Consider the following 19263-nt stretch of genomic DNA (forward strand, 5'->3'; position numbering starts at 1 on the left):
GGAAAGTGTTAAAGCACTAAATGATGTGATTGTACTTTATTAGCCAGCAGACCAACCCTGGAGTCACTGGACACCAATGAAAAAACAAGTCAGCTTTATTTTCAGTTATATAAACATTCAGAACACATTCAGTTAGGACTTTGTAGATACACATTTGTTTTTTTGAGACAGTTCCATACATTCAACGACATACATCAGAAATCCTAATTGCTCCTGCATAGCTACTGAAAGTTCAAGCAGATATTTAGAATTTTTAATATAACAGCCACACGTGAGCGTCCAGAATCAAAGGAAAGCGTTGCACCATTCAGTCAGACACTGAGAACAGGAGGCAGCTTGTCTAGAATTGGCCCCACTGATGTCCTTCAGCCACTCGCAGAAGAGTTCAGAATCCTTCCTCAGCAAGAGGAATTGACCCAACACCACAAATGCCTGGACGGTGAGAAATGCGACACTGATTAGAATGAACTGGGTTTGGATATTTAAATATATTTCAAGGTGTGAAGCATTTACAGGCAATTTTCATCCCTCAGATCAAACACAAGCTATTATAATAACATATTTACCTAGTATGGTGGTCAACCTTGTCTTTTATGGGGGGTGAGGTATTAAATGGGTTAAGCTCACAGGAGGTGGTGCAGCGTTCTACACCGTTGTTGCAAGACCATAAGAAAACAATCTAGATAAGCTGAAGGCATTTTGGAAACTAGTACTATGGACTAATAAGATAAGCCACAATCACCCAGTGTATGTTTGGAGAAAAAGAATAGTGATTTATTAAGAACACACTGCCAACTGTTAAGCATGTGGTGGCTATACTATGCTGCATGCTGAGATGTGTGGCAGCCAGTGGCACAGGAAACATCGAGTGGATTGCAATAATGGTTAGCTTACTTTGTCAAATCCCTCCTCCTCCAGCTTCTTGCCCAGAACCTCACCGATGCCAGACAGAGCGGTGACTGGTTTGTCCCCCATGGGTTCGGCCACAAAGTCCCTGTGCTTCTGAGAGGTGGTGGACATCTCGGTGCTGACTGCTTCCCAAATCCTCTTACTGCTACTAGTGCTGCTGCACTGGCTGTCCAATGGGTAACCAGAAGATGAAATTACACCTTTAATCACTATACTGGTACCAATAGATGAAAATAGATGATCATTCCTGCATTAGACAAAACCCCAGTGCTAGATTTGCATAGGACATTTAGACAAATGAGAAGGAACACCAGACTGACAGTGAAGTATGGTGAAGGAAGTATCAAGATATAGGCTGCTTTTCTAAAAATGGTATGGAGGCATTGAACCTCAAGAAAACAATGGAGCAAAATGTACAGGGTCATTAAACAATGCAATCTTATCAGTCGAGAAGATAAATCTGGATGTATACTAGACGACAAAGCTTTTGTAGTTAAAGAACCTATTAACATATTTAAATATGACTGCAGTCACGCAGGTTATTCATGCTGAAGCTTTTATTTAATCAACTTCCCAAATGTTATTTGAGTTTATCAAGTATATCATGTGTCAGGCTTTAGTACATTTGAAACCTCTGATATTTAGACTAAAAATCAGCTGCTAAACTGAGTTTTCTTGGTCCCTTGTTTTATCATTTTGATTGTTGTTTCAGTATTAGTATACATGCCTGAAAAAGACCACATAATAGCTTAAAAACATAGAAAGTTCATAGAAATAATCAATAATGTGTAAACACGGTTCTCTGGTTAAAACAGCGTTTTGTGCAAAATATGAAGATGCACCTCGGTTCTCTGGTTGGAACCATGCATGCTAAGTACTGTTTGACTGCTATCCAATGCTAGCACCACTAAAATATAAGTAAACAAAGGGTCAGTCTACATATTTTTGGTCTATATTAGGGAGACACGTCTCCTACTCATCCTCTCAGACCCCCCACAACACGTAAACTGGGTAAATTCTGTATATTAAGAGGTGTTATTGTGGTGCACCGATTAAACGAATCGACTCTTTTTAAATCAACCGACTCACTTGATTCATTTCGACTCGCCCACAAAAGCAGCCAAGCTTAAAAAAAATAACCAAATAAAACAAAAACTGACCTGCAGATGCAGTTGTAAATGTCGGATAGTTTCTCTTTAATGCGGATTACACGACGGACAGTCAGTGCTGCCGGATGTTTAATAACTTTACCCTCCAATTTACCTGCACAGGTGCATCGTTTTAAAGAAACAGCCAATCAGGACAGAGAATCAGCTTTATGACAAGAACACGGATGATCACGTGCTTCTTTTCTAACTCTATTACTATAAATTACTATAAATGTGCTGGTCAGCTTATTTGAGACAGCTGGACACCTGTACATTCATGTAATCATCCAGTCATGTTGCATGAATTTATACACAGGCCTTTACGAGACTGTTGGTGCCTAACAGGCTGCTACTAGTATGTTAGGACTTGCTGGGCTCACACAACAGTCTCCAGAGTTTTGACAAAATGGTCTAAAAAACAACGTGGGAATCGTATTAACACGGAATGGAGTAGAATGGCAGTTTGGATATCACTGGTGATAAAAGTCAGGTTCCACTGACAAAATATCAGGTTCCACTCAGCCAAGAACAGGAATTTAAGGCTGCAGTATACAGCACAGACGTATTAAAACTGGACTGTTGAGAATTGGAGGACCTTTGCCTGGTCTAATTTACATTACGTTTACATTTTTGGCATTTAACAGATGCTTTTATCCAAAGCAACTTACAGTACAGTTACAGTATACAATCTAAGCAATTGAGGGTTAAGGGCCTTGCTCAAGGGCCCAACAGTGGCAACCTGGCGGTGGTGAGGCTTGAACCGGCAACCTTCTAATTACTGGACCAGCACCTTAACCACTAGGCTTTGAATCTCAGTTGTGTTTTCTGTCAGTGAGGCATCTACACTGACATGATTGGGTGTGTCTGGGTGGGTGGTGAGGGGTTGGTGACCGAACAGCCTAGCCATTGGGAGGTGCACATGTCAGTGCGCTCTTGGTGCTGGTCCCAAGCCCGGGAAAATAGGTTGTGATGGGTGGTGTGATTAAGTGGGCAAAACGATCTGGGGCGACTACTTATATATGCACAGCTGGTAAAGTGGACACAACATGGCTCGTAAAACATCTGGGTTGGATTTGGACTCTGGGCACTGTAATGAGGGCAGTGGTAGCTTAGTGCTTTAGGTACTGGACTAGTAATCAGAAGATTGCTGGTTCAAGCCCCACCACTGCCAGGTTGCCTCTGTTGGGTCCTAAACCCTCTCCTACTGTTACATCACTTTAAGTCTTGTTGGATAAAATCGTCTCCTAAATGCCGAAAATTTAATGAGTTTGGCATGTTCTTCATATGTTTTTCTTTTTTTCCCAGCTTACAAAATCATCAAACAGAAGGGGACTTAACAGCCTTGAATTCTAATTAAGTTAATGGTTTTATTCCCGAACGAACTGTCCACACCGCGACCCTTACCAGGTAGCGCTCTCGTTAAGTTGGTCGTGTTTTGAAACACAGCCTGTTTGGCGGTGATTGACGTGCGCTCAGCCTATCAGAGAAGGACATGCTTCTGCGAGAAGTTGAGTTTAGGGGCGTGTCTGGTCTGGTGCGCCTCAAACTCAGCTGGAGTTACTCTACGGTTCCTCTGCGGTTCCTCTTCGGGTCTACCTGGTCCGGGTCCCATTTCAGTCATGTCCAAGCCTCTGAGCGACCACGAGAAGCGCAAGCAGATCAGCGTGAGAGGAATCGCGGGTCTGGGGGATGTGGCCGAGATCAAGAAGAGCTTCAACCGACACCTCCACTTCACCCTGGTGAAGGACCGGAATGTGGCCACGCCGCGGGATTACTACTTCGCCCTGGCGCACACGGTGCGGGATCATCTCGTGGGTCGCTGGATCCGCACTCAGCAGCACTACTACGAGAAAGATCCCAAGGTGCGACGAGGCAAAACTTCTCCTTCCTAGTTGTGCAGGGAGGATCAGGAAGTGTTGGTGCCGCACAGCGCCGCGCGTCCGAGTTCGATCCTCGCCTCACACATCTCGAACACAGAAACATGAGGTGGATTTGCTGCTCAAAATAATGCGTTTGTGTTGATTTGTGGTCGTGCCATGATGGGCGCCGGACCAGCCGCGACCCAGATCATGCATGACTGCGTATTCAAACCCTACAATGATGCAACAGCGATAATAATACTTTTTTGGATTCTTTTACGCATGCCCACTACCTTTGAGATCCAGGTTCGATTCTCAGTGGTGCTACCGACCGGCCAGACATGGACATGCTAAATGCTTTTAGATTTACACCAGTCTGGGACTAATTCAAGCCATTCTGGATTGCAATTCCTGCTTTCCTGCTGTGCCTTTCCGCCGGTGGTGCTCACACCGTGTCGTCTTTTTGTCCTTGGACAAGCAAACTTGATGTTTTATCATGAGTTTGGTGATGGGTAATGTCAGCACCCCGAGGCCTCAATGTCATTTCTGAGGGCTGCTTTATAGCATTAGACTCCTAAACTTATATATTGTTTTCTCTCCTGCAGAGGGTTCACTATCTTTCTCTGGAGTTCTACATGGGCAGAACTCTGCAGAACACCATGATTAACCTGGGCCTGCAGAACACCTGTGATGAAGCCATCTACCAAGTAAATCTTACAGCTAGTTTATTAAATGTGCATTACCGTCTACCTGTTGAGTAATTGTTTTAAACCTGTTTATATTTTTAGAATTTCCCAATTGCAGTTATAATTGTTGTATTTTATTTATATTGTTTATATTTTTATATTGTCATTAGAACAATCATTTTTTATAAATAAGAATACATGAGAATGTGTAAATATGAGGAAAGAATTAAAGTGCCATAAATTAATACTAGCACTTATTTGCAATGACTGTTGTTGGGAGTTTGAAGCAACTACTGTAGGGAAGCTTTTTTGCAGCATCGCTATGGGGCAAGAAGGGCCTGGGTAGATCCCCAGGTGGGGCGTTCCAGGTCCTTTCCGTGCGGAGTTTGCATGTTCTCCCTGTGTCTGTGTGGGTTTCCTTCCACAGTCCAAAAACATGCAGCCAGGCTAATTAGAGACACTGAATCATCCTATAGGTACCCGGCCGCTAGGATGCATAAACCAGTGCATTGTAGTGCCGGTTCCAAGCCCGGATAAATAGGGAGGGTCGTGTCAGGAAGGGCATCCGGCGTAAAAACTGTGCCAAATCAATAATGTGGATCACGATCCGCCGGCGACCCCTAACGGGAGCAGCCGAGGAAATAGATAGAGAGACTCTTTACAACCTGGCTTCCCTCTTAACGTTGGCTTGGCCTTTCAAACATTTTGTGTGTTTTTTGGTGTTTCCTTTATTGCTTTTAGCTCGGACTGGACCTGGAAGAGTTGGAGGAGATCGAGGAGGATGCCGGACTGGGCAACGGTGGACTGGGACGCCTCGCGGGTATTGTGTCACTTCTTGTTCTTTTTACTGCTCTTTATTGGCTAATTCTGGTGTTTCTAATTTCCCTTCCTGCAAGACTTTGCTCGTGCAGTTGTGAAGTAATGAAGTAATACAGTGGTGTTTGTTCTTCCCCAGCCTGTTTCCTGGATTCAATGGCGACGCTCGGCCTGGCGGCGTACGGTTACGGCATCCGTTACGAGTTTGGAATCTTCAACCAGAAGCTTTCCAGTGGTTGGCAGGTAGCCCACAGTAGATGTTGCTTCATTATCGGGTGTCAGTTGTAGCCTGGCGGTTAAGGTGCTAGACTAGTAAGCAGAAGGTCGCTGGTTTAAACCCCACCACTGCCAGGTTGAGCAAGGCCCTTAACCCTCAATTGCTTAGACTGTAAGTCACTTTGGATTAAAGGGTCTGGGCCCTTGAGCAAGGGCCTTAACTCTCAGTTGCTCAGGTCTGCTAAATGCATGATTGATCATATTTTGGAACAGTGGTGACTTTACCAAGGTTGGGTTGAAAAAGCAAACTGCCACCTTATACTAAGAGCAGCTTTGTCTAGATGGTCAGATACAATCCAGGAACCTCCAAACAGCTGCTGTGTGTCATGAATTAGAAGCTGTTGGAGCACTGGTGTTGCTGTCCATGGTCAAGCAAGCTTTACACTGTCCAGTTCTTTGGTTATAATTTACTGAAGTATGTTTTGTGAGGTGGCGGCACGGTGGCTCGGTGGGTAGCACTGTCGCCTCACAGCAAGAAGGTCCTGGGTTCGATTCTGTGTGCGCCCATTGAAAAGCTGGAATAGGCTCCAGCACGCCCCCGCGACCCTAATTGGATAAGTGGTTAAGAAAGTGAGTGATTGTTTTGAGAGGGAATGAGGAGGCTTTAAACCTAACAACACTATACGTCCTGTGAAGCATAGTGGTGGTAGTATTATGTATTATTTATTAAGGACTGAACTGGTGTTTTGCAAAACAGGTGGAGGAAGCAGACGATTGGCTGCGCTATGGTAACCCCTGGGAGAAGGCCCGCCCTGAGTACATGCTCCCGGTGCATTTCTACGGTCACGTGGAGCACACGGCAGAGGGACCGAAGTGGGTGAACACCCAGGTGAGCTAGACGCTTCGTTGCCGGGAGTACGAGAGAGCATAACGAACGATTTTGCTTGTCGGTTGTCTGACTCATCTCTATATTGAAGCAGGGATTTCCCAGACGGAAACAGAAAGGGGAAGGACACTAAGGTCACTGTATGTGGTAATACTCTGTGTCTATGTGCTCATTTTACACCATGAACACTTCCTGTTTTCACTACTAAGCAGGAACCTGGTTGGTTTTGAAATTTTGGAACTGATTTTTTAGATCTCAATGCTCCAAGCTCCTCCAGTGAGACAAACTGTTTGATATGAGGCGGTAAAAGGGACTCGGGCCGTACAAACAAAGCTTAACGTGACTTACTAAAACTACGAGCGAGTGAGGAATGTGATTAGTGGATTGAACTTATGAGCAGTAATAATGAAGAGAAGTTTAGTGCTCCTGTCTCCTTCTTTTACTACATTAACCCACATTAAGCTTTATTTTGAACCAGAAGCGTTTTAGACTCTGGGAGAAGCTGATTCTCAGAAGCTTGAGCTGTAACACAAGTTTAAAAGTGAAACAGTGAGGAAAATTTAGATAAACACAGATACATGTGGAGCTGTAACGTTGGATTTGACGACTATTCAACACGAATGCCGATTCAGTGCCGAGGCTCTAAGCCAGACCTGGGCACCACGGCCCGTGGGCCACAACCGGCCCGCATGAGGTCACTGGCAATTAAAAATGAGACGTAATTATTTTACATCATACATGTAATGCAACCAGATTGTTTCTATTTTGATGGGACTGCTATTACTTTAAATTTAATAGTGAAATAATGTTGACGTTTTTACTCTGCCTACTTCTCATTTTCTGATTGTAACATCTACTATAACAGTAACAGATTATCAGAACTGTACAATTTACTGCTTTGAAGAAGAAATAAAATTAATATTGAGCAGATTTAGGTTCACCCTATTGGTCCGGCCCTCCACAACAGTCCCAGTTTCTTATGTGGCCCCTCGGGATATGTAATTGCCCTCCCTTGCTCTAAGCCCTGAGCTGAGCTTTTCTGATCTCTCTCGCGGCAGGTGATTCTTGCCATGCCGTACGACACTCCAGTCCCCGGCTACAAGAACAACACCGTGAACACCATGAGACTCTGGTCAGCGAAGGCACCCAACGACTTCAAACTGCAAGAGTGTAGGTTTATACACACATGCATCTTTTCATGTAAACGCAAGCTGGAGGTCCATAAAGACATGCCTGAATGGGTTCGTGGGCCTGTAAACTGGTCAATTAGGTTTTTTAGGGATTTTTTATATTTTGGGAGCTGATAATGGATGTATATTAATGAAGAATTAAGAGGCCATGTCTTCATGACCAGGTGAAATGACATTATAGAGCCAATTTAGTAACGGAAGTTGCTGAATGGATTTTTAGAACATCCAGAATAAACCCGGACGATTTTCAAAGAGAGTTCAACGTTTTTTAATGTAGATTTTCTTTCCGCCGTCTGCAGTTAACGTTGGAGATTACATCCAAGCTGTGCTGGACAGGAACCTAGCGGAGAACATCTCGCGAGTGCTTTACCCGAATGACAACGTAAGTATTGCTTGAGACTGATTGATAATGGGGGCGGTGATGGCCCGGCAATTTAGCCACTGTTAGACATTTAAGAAGTGGCCTTTTTAAGCTGCATTGGATTCATGCGTCTTTGGTAAATCTGAATCGCCAATCACCAAGATTAAGCAAGTGAAGTCGGACACGTATGTGTGTATATTTTTTCCAGTTTTTTGAGGGTAAGGAGCTGCGCCTGAAGCAGGAGTATTTTGTCGTGGCTGCCACCCTGCAGGACATCATCAGACGCTTCAAATCCTCCAAGTTTGGCTGCAGGGAGGCAGTGCGCACCTCACTGGACGGATTCCCAGAAAAGGTAACGGTCTGGGTCTATATCTCTCTTACTAATGCTCATATTATCAATATATTTTTTTTTCTCACTAAATCCTGAGCAAAATGGATTTCATTTGTTTATGAAAAATGTTCCAAAGTACACATCACTCCTGTGATAATGTTATTGATAACGTCACTTCTCTTTCTTTAAATGATCTGAAATCATGTGGGGTTTTTTTTACAATAATTTGTGTTCACACGCATATTTTTTGTCTTCGTGTACGTTTAAGGTAGCGATCCAGCTGAACGACACACACCCTGCTCTGGCGATACCCGAGCTCATGAGGATCCTGATGGACGTGGAGAAACTCAGCTGGGAAAAGGTGAAGTTACGAAACACTTTATCAGACGCTTGTGAAACACACTGATAAGGAAAGTAATTGATCCGAGTGACTCGCGCTCCTTTAACCAGCCATTTATTATGCAAGAATAGTTGTAGTAGGAATCAGGAACCAGTTCTACCTCCTTATCTCAGGCACAGCTAAATAAGCCTGTGCTGGCACCTAGCTGGGGGGATTTGAACCCAGGCTGAAGTTTTAGTAGGAATCAGGAACCCATTTGACCCCCTTCTCTGAGGTGCAGCCAGATACGCCTGTGTTGGCACCGATTTGACGCCAGTTTAGTATTGGTTTCACCATCTACAGTCCATAACATTATAGAAAGATTCAAAGAATCTAGTAAAATCTCTGTGGTAAAAGGTAAAGCCAAACAAAAGCCACAGACTGACAGCTCAAACGTGTGTATGTGTGTGTGGTAGGCGTGGGACATCACCACCAGGACTTGTGCCTACACGAACCACACGGTTCTGCCCGAGGCGCTGGAGCGCTGGCCCGTCTACATGTTTGAGAAGCTTCTACCCAGACACCTGCAGATCGTCTACGAGATCAACCAGCGCCACCTAGATGTAAGTGCACACACACACACACACACACACACACACACACACACACTCTCTCTCTCTCTGTGTCACTGCTGCAATCATCTGCTTATTCGTCTTCAGTCTAGACTTCATCCTGGTCAGGACTACTGTGCGTCCTGAACCTAGGAAGATGGAAACACATTCTGGTCAGGGTGGTTGTTCATCCTGAGGGAGCATAACCAGGGTCAGTTCGGATCAGACAATCCACCTTCTGCACTGCATGGCTGTCTAAGATGGAAAAATGATCAGTTGTAATTAAAAGGTCATTGGTTCAAGCCCCACCACAGCCAGGTTGTCACTGCCCCAACCACACACACAATTTAGTCATATCCATTTACCTCATTGCATTACAGTTCCTCTCTGCTGATGCTGACCTCCACTCCGACCGACGAGAGCCGTGACTTAGACACGCCCCCTCCGACACATGGGCAGTAGCCTACCGCTTCTTTTCACCTGCACGAGGCGAGTTTATATGTGGATCAGCTCGCATGGAAAGTCACACCCTGATCACATGATCCCTCGTCTCTGTGCAGCACCATCAATTCACCAGCAGGGGTCGTAATTGCAGCATTGATGAGGAATTTGTGTAGGCGTCCAGCCTGCTGGTAGCAGAGCTGAGATTCGAACCGACGAGTTTTACCCAAAACAAATTGATTTATTTGATCCTCTGTTGCTTGCGTCCCTGACCAGCCAGTAGTACCAACCGTCCTTCCCAGTTTAAGATCTCTATCAGAGACGAGCAGACTTGTATCCACGTGTGTTTCTCTTCCTGGCAGAGAATAGGGTCCCTGTACCCGGGGGACTCGGATCGTCTCCGCAGGATGTCCCTGATCGAAGAGGGCGACCCAAAGAGGATCAACATGGCTCACTTGTGCGTGGTGGGTTCGCACGCTGTCAACGGGGTGGCCCGCATCCACTCGGAGATCGTTAAGAACACAGTGTGAGTAAATCCTGCGTACCTGCGCATCTTTAATGTAGAATCTGAGGCTGAATGGTGAACGTGCAGTATTTATATTTTTTATATTTGTTTTTATTTTTCTGAAGTTTTAAGGACTTTTATGACGTGGAGCCGGAGAAGTTCCAGAACAAGACGAACGGAATCACCCCTCGCCGCTGGCTTCTGCTCTGTAACCCGGGTCTGGCTGACGTCATTGCAGAGGTACGGATCATTTAGGGTTGTTCGGGGTGGGAGAGAAGGTGGAAATATGTGACATCAGGAACAACTTGAGATTGGTGTAAAAATTTTACTACAAGGGTCAAATCGGACCCTCTATTAGCCCCAGTTTCTTATTACCGTAATTAAAAAAGAGGGGCTCATTTATTCTTGGCAAAAAAATGCTAACTGCTACCACTGGGTGGCGCCATACCACCACACTGAATAAATAGAAAAGACTTCTGTAAAAGGACTAGGATTGGAAATGGGAATACAGTGCTAATCATAACCAACCGAGATCTCATTATTGAAAACCATGATGCACCCTCCACCATGCTTCACAGTTCTAAACCTTATGGTTTTAATCATTTTATTTACAATTTATTTTCTTCTGTTTTCATCTCAACTTAATTTTTCTATATATTTTATGTAAAATGACTTCTATTGTGTACATTACATTTTTCTTTTGTTATTTGTTGAATAATAACACGTTCCTCTGTTATTCCTCTGATTCTGTGTTTAGAAACTGGGTGAGGAGTTCCTGACTGATCTGTACCAGCTGAAGAAACTGTTGGACTACATCGATGACGCTGCTTTCATCAGAGACGTGGCCAAAGTCAAACAGGTTGGTGTGGGCAGCAGGCTGACCCTGACACAGCTCGCCTGGTCCTTAAGGACTGGGTGTGAGGAGACAGACAGAGAGAGAGAGAGAGAGAGAGAGAGAACTATTCATACATTATATGGCCAAATATGAGCTTGTTGGACATGTTCTTTTCAAAAAGCATTGGCATTATATGGAGTTCCTCGCTCTTTGCAGCTATAACAGCCTTTACTATTCTGGAAAGACTTTATTTTATCAGATTTTAAAGTGAGAAATGTTATAATTTGGTGTTTTTAGGATCATGATTGCTAATCATTGAATATTTGCACTGGAAGCTTGTTTTCTCTCATTCTGTGTGTGTACGTGTAGGAGAACAAGCAGAAGCTAGCAGCGTACCTGGAGGAAACGTACAAGGTGAAGATCAACCCAGAGTCCATCTTCGACATTCAGGTGAAGAGAATTCACGAGTACAAGAGACAACTGCTCAACTGCCTCCACATCATCACCTACTACAACAGTAAGAATATCACACACACAACCTAATTTTAGCCTTTCAACATTGTGGCAACAGTTTGGGGAAGGCCCTTTCCTGTTCCAGCCTGCATGTGCCCCTTTGTACAAAGCATGTCCATAAAGACATGGTGTACATAGATGAATGGATAGGTCCATAAATACACAGGTCTGGTGTAAAGGAACCTGCACAGAGCCCTGATGATAATGAGCGCTCTCAATAATGAGAAAGGATGTTCTAGAGGAAGCATGTGCTAGCCAATTTTTAAAGTGATTTGACATTTGAGTAACTCATACTAACTTAACATACTGATTTTACTTTCATTATTCACAGTTTAAACTCACACTAAAAATATTTGATCCCAGGAATCAAAAAAGAGCCGAGCAAGAAGTTTGTGCCCAGAACGATCATGATCGGAGGCAAGGTGGGTCCTTTCTGAATTCGTTAGACTGATTAACTGTATTATACTGATTGTGTCGGTAGCTTATCTTACTAGCAGATTACACACTCCCTTAGTTTGCAGCTTTGTGTTTTCCTACATGTAAAACTTTAATTATGTCTCTAAAGTTAATTTTGGGACGTTAACTTGCAATTTGTGGATTTATTTCATTTTTACAAGCTTCATCAGTGGAATTTATATATTGCTAAATGTTATCTTATGGTTAAATTGCTATCTGAGCCACAATGGTGGACCATTTCCAGTTTAAACCTTTGACTATGCTAATTATTAAGTGTCTGGTGTGACCAGAAAAATCAAAATGAGAGTCTGACTTCATGCTTTAAACCAGGGCTGCCCAATTTGGGGCCCGCGGGCCAAACTTGGCCCGCCGTCTCTTTTTTCTGGCCCGCCTCACTATATCAAAGTAGCGCTTACTTTTGTCAGTAGCTGGGAATTTCTTTTAACAGTGTTGAACTGCCTATAACGCTAGCTGCAATTCATTGGCTGACCACAATTTTACATGAGACAGTGGATAGGAGAGGGGGGCGCTGTGGAGCTCCTGTCAGCAGACATGATGACACGAGTGAGGCTGTTAATCATGGAGCGTATGAGGCAGTGGCATTGGATAAACGAACATTTAAAAACAGTTTGAATATTTTTTCACCGAAATAGATTAAACCGCAGTTTGCCTCATCTGCGGATAGATAGTGGCTGCACTAAAGGAGTACAACATCCGTCAGCATTACGAAACAAAACATGCACACCTGTTCTCAAAGTACAGTGGCGAGGAAAGGTGAATATATTGAATATTTGAATATTGATGGTATATACGTATATATACAGTATATATTTTGCTTTGCATGTTTTTCTTTACAAATTTACATTTGTTCAAATATTTCTGCTCCTAAAAAGAAACATCTATCATCCGTTGAAATAAATAAAAGCACTGTTAATTAGAATAAACAGTAGTGTTTTATTTAACAACAAAAACGTGATATTTTTAAATTTAATGCAATATTAAAATTAGGGTGGGCGATTTTCACGATTAATTCGAATGAACGTTTTCACACGATGTTAGAAATGTGACAATCGCGATTGTTTACATACTTTATATTTTAATTAAAATACCAACATGTCAGTTTAATATCAAAAGAGTAAAAACAGTAAACGGAAGACAACAGGGGTCATACACGGTAATAGTTAGATTCAGAAATAAGGAGCGCAAACACGATCGGCAAAACTTCCCAACGAGACTCACAAACAGAAGAGTTTAATTAAGATTCATGGAATCGAACACAGCTGAACTGAATCAAAACTCCGGAGTGGGAGGACCAATCAGAATTGACTGACCGGAGACTTGTGGTAGTCACGTGACAGTCTGTGAGAGCATGGGAGTTGTAGTCAATATTGTTAGAAGCGGAATGTGCCCCTCCATCCACCCCCCAATCACAAGGGGACAAAATGAAAGCTGAGTGATTACTTGTGGTCCCCCAGTGTAGATACTGATACACTAACTTCATTGGTGAAAACAGTATACAGGCTTGTGTTTCTTTTAAGAAATCTGTAAAGAACTTTTTGTAGCTTTGCACTTTTCTTAATGTAAGGAGGTTCTGCTGCAAATTACTTAAAGTGAGTTGTTTGTGAGCTGTTCCTAAAAAGCATATAGCTAATTAAGATTTATGTTTATTGTTAATTGTTATATTGTTATTGTTATAAAGTTTGAGTCCCTTGAAAAGATAATTATAGGTGGTGCTGTTACTATTTTTTCACTTCTGCAGTCTTTTAAATTAAAATGCAAAAAAAGTCTTTTTTTTTTCAATTGCATTATACAAAAAAAAAAAAAAAAAAAAAAAAAAAAAAAACACAATCAGAATCTTTTTTTTTTTTTCAATATCGCCCAGCCCTAGTTAAAATAACTTTTAGTTTTGGCCCGTGGCCCCTCACTGAGATTAAATTTTGGCCCCTTATAAGGAATTATTTGGGCACCCCTGCTTTAAACGATCACACAATATTCCCTCGTTTCTGCCCCCTGCAGGCAGCACCCGGGTACCACATGGCCAAGATGATCATAAAGCTGATCACGTCGGTGGCGGAGGTGGTGAATAATGATCCGGTGGTGGGTGATCGACTGAAGGTGATCTTCCTGGAGAACTACAGAGTCTCGCTTGCTGAGAAAGGTGAGCACTAGCGCATTAGCTTTCTTGGTGTTATGTCTGGCTGTACACACCCAGTTCGAATCTCGGCTCTGCTACCGGTCGCCTGCAGCAGACAAAATTGGCCACCAGTCTGCTGGGTGGGAAACACCAGACTAAGGGGGGTGGGGTTATTAATGCTGTGTGAGGACCTTGGTTGCCCAGGGCGCCTGTATGGAATGTGAAGGAGGGAGTGTGTGTCAGGCATCGGGATTGGCTAGTCTAAATTGGGTGAAAATGGGGGTTAGTCACCCCGAATGTCTTAACCCTGGACCTGTGTTGATCTTTGTTGACCCAGTGATCCCGGCGGCAGACCTGTCGGAGCAGATCTCCACCGCCGGAACGGAAGCCTCTGGCACAGGGAACATGAAGTTCATGCTGAATGGCGCCCTCACCATCGGTACCATGGACGGTGCCAACGTGGAGATGGCCGAGGAGGCTGGCGAGGAGAACCTCTTCATCTTCGGCATGAGGGTCGAGGACGTCGAGGCAATGGACCTTAAGGGGTGAGAGAGGGAAATCATACACATCAAAAGTATGTGGACACCTGACCACGGGCTTGTTGGACGTCCCATTGTAAAAACGTAGTTACACCCCACTTTTCTTTAGCTATAACAGCCTCTAATCCTTGTATAAGACATTCCATAAGATTTGGAATGCAAGAATTCCCAAATTCATTTTACAGTAGGGTGCCTTAGATCAGAGTCTGGCTGGTACAGGATTTAATTTGACATCTGGATTTGTGTGTGTGTGTGTGTGTGTGTGTGTGTGTGTGTGTGTGTGTGTGTGTGTGTGTGTGTGTGTGTGTGTAGATATAATGCTCATGAGTACTACGATCGCCTGCCGGAGCTCAGACAGGTGATGGATCAGATCCGCACCGGCTTCTTCAGCCCCAAAGAACCGGAACTGTTTAAGGACGTCGTTGACATGCTCATGAACCATGATCGGTGAGTCTGTGTGGACGTGGGTGTGAAAATGTTGAACCTACATCTTATTAAAATTATTCTGATAACTGAATAAGTCCATCCTCTGAGCTGTCTTCAAGGCGTGCCCTTTTTATCATTTGTATAAACTTTTAATATTAATAATTAGTCCTTATTTTCTTTTTCAGGTTTAAGGTGTTTGCTGATTATGAGGCTTACATCAGCTGTCAGGAGAAGGTCAATGACCTCTACAGGGTAAGTGGAGCAGAGTCCGTACCCCTGTACAGTAGAAACTAAGAGTCTTAAGTCGTGTTTATTCCAGCATTTATGAATCTAATGGTTTTGAGATCATCTCAATCAACATTATCATTAAACTCCATCAAGTTTTAACAGAAGAAATTCTTTTGTCGACATGAGACAATTTTGCAGCCATAAAAATATAAAAGCACCCCTTAATATCAACACAAGGTACAATAATGCAGACTTAAACATATCACAGATGTGTTATACATGTCGATAAACAAACAAAACTATCATTTTTTTGCAGTAAAACAGTCAATTTCTCTAGTTTTTGGTACTGTCAACTCTTTCTAGTTGCATAAAAACAGCTAAAGATCATTATATAATGTATTTTGTCATGTTCACATAATGAACGTAGTTTATTTTGATATACGTGGGTGGCACGGTGGCTAAGTGGGTTGCACTGTCGCCTTACAGCAAGAAGGTCCTGGCGGAGGTGGAGCGGTCCGGGTCTTTTCTGTGTGGAGTTTGCATGTTCTCCCCGTGTCCGTGTGGGTTTCCTCCGGGTGCTCCGGTTTTCTCCCACAGTCCAAAGACATGCAAGTGAGGTGGATTGGAGACACTAAATTGTCGATGACTGTGTTTGATCTTGTGTAATGAGTAACTACCGTTCCTGTCATGAATGTAACCAAAAGTGTAAAACATGACGTTAAAATCCTAATAAACAAACGATTTTGATATACGTAGATTAGCAAAGTTTTGTTTGTCTTACTTCAAAGTTCATCAAAAATCACAGATTATTTCTCAAAAGATTTAATTTTTTGAAGACGAATCATAAAAAAAACCAAATTTTTGCCCCCCTGAGCTCACTTTTCTTCCACAATTATATATTTTTTACATTATATTAATTAATTTAAATTTTCTTGCTCCAAAATTAAGATCAACTATACATTATTTATATATATATACAGTGTATCACAAAAGTGAGTACACCCCTCACATTTCTGCAGATATTTAAGTATATCTTTTCATGGGACAACACTGACAAAATGACACTTTGACACAATGAAAAGTAGTCTGTGTGCAGCTTATATAACAGTGTAAATTTATTCTTCCCTCAAAATAACTCAATATACAGCCATTAATGTCTAAACCACCGGCAACAAAAGTGAGTACACCCCTAAGAGACTACACCCCTAAATGTCCAAATTGAGCACTGCTTGTCATTTTCCCTCCAAAATGTCATGTGATTTGTTAGTGTTACTAGGTCTCAGGTGTGCATAGGGAGCAGGTGTGTTCAATTTAGTAGTACAGCTCTCACACTCTCTCATACTGGTCACTGAAAGTTCCAACATGGCACCTCATGGCAAAGAACTCTCTGAGGATCTTAAAAGACGAATTGTTGCGCTACATGAAGATGGCCAAGGCTACAAGAAGATTGCCAACACCCTGAAACTGAGCTGCAGCACAGTGGCCAAGATCATCCAGCGTTTTAAAAGAGCAGGGTCCACTCAGAACAGACCTCGCGTTGGTCGTCCAAAGAAGCTGAGTGCACGTGCTCAGCGTCACATCCAACTGCTGTCTTTGAAAGATAGGCGCAGGAGTGCTGCCAGCATTGCTGCAGAGATTGAAAAGGTGGGGGGTCAGCCTGTCAGTGCTCAGACCATACGCCGCACACTACATCAAATTGGTCTGCATGGCTGTCACCCCAGAAGGAAGCCTCTTCTGAAGTCTCTACACAAGAAAGCCCGCAAACAGTTTGCTGAAGACATGTCAACAAAAGACATGGATTACTGGAACCATGTCCTATGGTCTGATGAGACCAAGATTAATTTGTTTGGTTCAGATGGTCTCAAGCATGTGTGGCGGCAATCAGGTGAGGAGTACAAAGATAAGTGTGTCATGCCTACAGTCAAGCATGGTGGTGGGAATACCATGGTCTGGGGCTGCATGAGTGCAGCAGGTGTTGGGGAGTTACATTTCATTGAGGGACACATGAACTCCAATATGTACTGTGAAATACTGAAGCAGAGCATGATCCCCTCCTTCCGGAAACTGGGTCGCAGGGCAGTGTTCCAGCATGATAATGACCCCAAACACACCTCTAAGACGACCACTGCTTTATTGAAGAGGCTGAGGGTAAAGGTGATGGACTGGCCAAGCATGTCTCCAGACCTAAACCCAATAGAACATCTTTGGGGCATCCTCAAGCGGAAGGTGGAGGAGCGCAAAGTCTCGAATATCCGCCAGCTCCGTGATGTCGTCATGGAGGAGTGGAAAAGCATTCCAGTGGCAACCTGTGAAGCTCTGGTAAACTCCATGCCCAGGAGAGTTAAGGCAGTTCTGGGAAATAGTGGTGGCCACACAAAATATTGACCCTTCAGGAACTTTCACTAAGGGGTGTACTCACTTCTGTTGCCGGTGATTTAGACATTAATGGCTGTATATTGAGTTATTTTGAGGGAAGAATAAATTTACACTGTTATATAAGCTGCACACAGACTACTTTTCATTGTGTCAAAGTGTCATTTTGTCAGTGTTGTCCCATGAAAAGATATACTTAAATATCTGCAGAAATGTGAGGGGTGTACTCACTTTTGTGATACACTGTATGATAACTTCCCAACTTTTGCTTTCAGAACCCTAAGGAGTGGACCAGGGTGGTGATCAGGAACATTGCAGCTTCTGGAAAGTTCTCCAGCGATCGTACGATCACCGAATATGCGCGAGAGATCTGGGAGGTGGAGCCGTCTGACCTGAAGATCCCGCCGCCCAACGAGCCTCGAGACTGAGATCACACAGATCTAACAGATTATATCCAGTGCTTGATTTGCTTCAAATGTCTAATAAATCTTCTGAATCTTGTGACTGTCATGATGAACGTGCTCCTTATGACTGTATGTATTGGTTTGACCTCAGCTGTACACTGTTATAAATGTGATATCAGATCTCGCTGTTTCTGGAGTATTCATTTCATCTATACTGTTAGATCATTATTAGTGTAGATATTTTAATGTTTATTATTATCAGAGCTTTAGCATTTAGTGTTTATGTCTGAAGATGACGTTCCTGCTCTTTATTTAACCAGGTAAAAGCCGCAGGTACTGTCGTCCATGTGACAGCAGGAACCTAAACAAGGTTTAGCTGTTTAGACATTAAATGACATTTAAGTGAAACGATGGTGGCATTTTGCCCAAAGGCACCAGTTATGTGAGCCTCTGTATAAGTCTGTCCACCACAGTATTGATTCCAAGTCCCTTTAAAAGTCCTCTGCGTAGATCACCTGCGTATAGACTACAGTGAGGTGCCACATCTGGAAAATGGCATATCAAGATGCACAGAAACCTCAGCTTCAGGTAAAACAGAACAGCACACCAGCGGCAAGATTCTGAACGACTGGGCGGCATCTAGCGGACACAATTGGCAAACAAAATTTGGCCACCATGTCTACTGGGTGGGAAAAAGACCAGACTATGTGGGTGGGGTCTTCAAACGCTGTGTAAGGACAGCAGTGTTGACCGTGTTAGCAGATAGAGGTGCATGTGCACAAAGCATGGGCGAATAGAAGGGGTCTCGCAAAGACTGCACACGTCAGAGGAGGCGTGAGCAACAATATACTCTCCTCAAATGCAGAAGCCAAATTGATTACGCTAAATCGGGAGAAAGTGCATAAATAAATAGAAAGAGAAAATTATTTTTACCCTGATGTTTAGGATTAGTTTTGTAGAAATGGTTTGAGGTTAAGTGGCTAATGATTAAATTTGAGTTTACTGTACCTATATTTGTTTTGGACGTCTATGTCATAGGTCTAATTAATGATTTCAGCAACTCGTTTATGTGACTAA

General features: G+C 43.2%; 2 protein-coding genes across 3 annotated transcripts; one reads left to right on the forward strand and one right to left on the reverse strand.

The window, feature by feature from the left end:
• Positions 1–5: 5 nt before the first annotated feature.
• LOC134325302 (barrier-to-autointegration factor-like protein) lies at positions 6–2151 on the reverse strand. Its single transcript, XM_063007449.1, has 3 exons — positions 2070–2151; positions 895–1075; positions 6–432 (listed from the first exon to the last, which is right to left on the reverse strand). The coding sequence occupies exons 2-3, from the start codon at positions 1018–1020 to the stop codon at positions 286–288; spliced, it is 273 nt and encodes a 90-aa protein (XP_062863519.1). The 5' UTR covers positions 1021–1075; positions 2070–2151; the 3' UTR covers positions 6–285.
• Positions 2152–3620: 1469 nt separating this feature from the next.
• Positions 3621–18368, forward strand: pygb (phosphorylase, glycogen; brain). 2 transcript variants are annotated; one of them, XM_063006853.1, is made up of 20 exons: positions 3621–3919; positions 4522–4623; positions 5344–5422; positions 5558–5661; positions 6392–6523; positions 7579–7690; positions 8010–8092; positions 8280–8423; positions 8671–8763; positions 9198–9344; positions 10136–10299; positions 10404–10518; positions 11036–11137; positions 11483–11630; positions 11990–12048; positions 14099–14240; positions 14554–14761; positions 15068–15202; positions 15367–15433; positions 18058–18368. In XM_063006853.1, the coding sequence occupies exons 1-20, from the start codon at positions 3677–3679 to the stop codon at positions 18208–18210; spliced, it is 2532 nt and encodes an 843-aa protein (XP_062862923.1). In that variant the 5' UTR covers positions 3621–3676; the 3' UTR covers positions 18211–18368. The 2 variants fall into 2 exon arrangements, with proteins under 2 accessions (XP_062862923.1, XP_062862924.1); XM_063006854.1 differs by lacking the exon at positions 3621–3919 and adding an exon at positions 4410–4433.
• Positions 18369–19263: the final 895 nt, after the last annotated feature.

Source organism: Trichomycterus rosablanca, chromosome 13 (assembly GCF_030014385.1).
Source record: "Trichomycterus rosablanca isolate fTriRos1 chromosome 13, fTriRos1.hap1, whole genome shotgun sequence".
Classification (NCBI taxonomy): domain Eukaryota; kingdom Metazoa; phylum Chordata; class Actinopteri; order Siluriformes; family Trichomycteridae; genus Trichomycterus; species Trichomycterus rosablanca.

Coding starts and splice junctions, on each gene's coding strand:
- LOC134325302 (XM_063007449.1), bottom strand. CDS start 1,020: ATGTCCACCACCTCTCAGAAGCACAGGGACTTTGTGGCCGAACCCATG. Junction 433..894: donor AGGAGGAGGGATTTGACAAA/GTAAGCTAACCA, acceptor CTCACCGTCCAG/GCATTTGTGGTGTTGGGTCA.
- pygb (XM_063006853.1), top strand. CDS start 3,677: ATGTCCAAGCCTCTGAGCGACCACGAGAAGCGCAAGCAGATCAGCGTG. Junction 10,300..10,403: donor GAGATCGTTAAGAACACAGT/GTGAGTAAATCC, acceptor ATTTTTCTGAAG/TTTTAAGGACTTTTATGACG. Junction 10,519..11,035: donor TGGCTGACGTCATTGCAGAG/GTACGGATCATT, acceptor TTCTGTGTTTAG/AAACTGGGTGAGGAGTTCCT.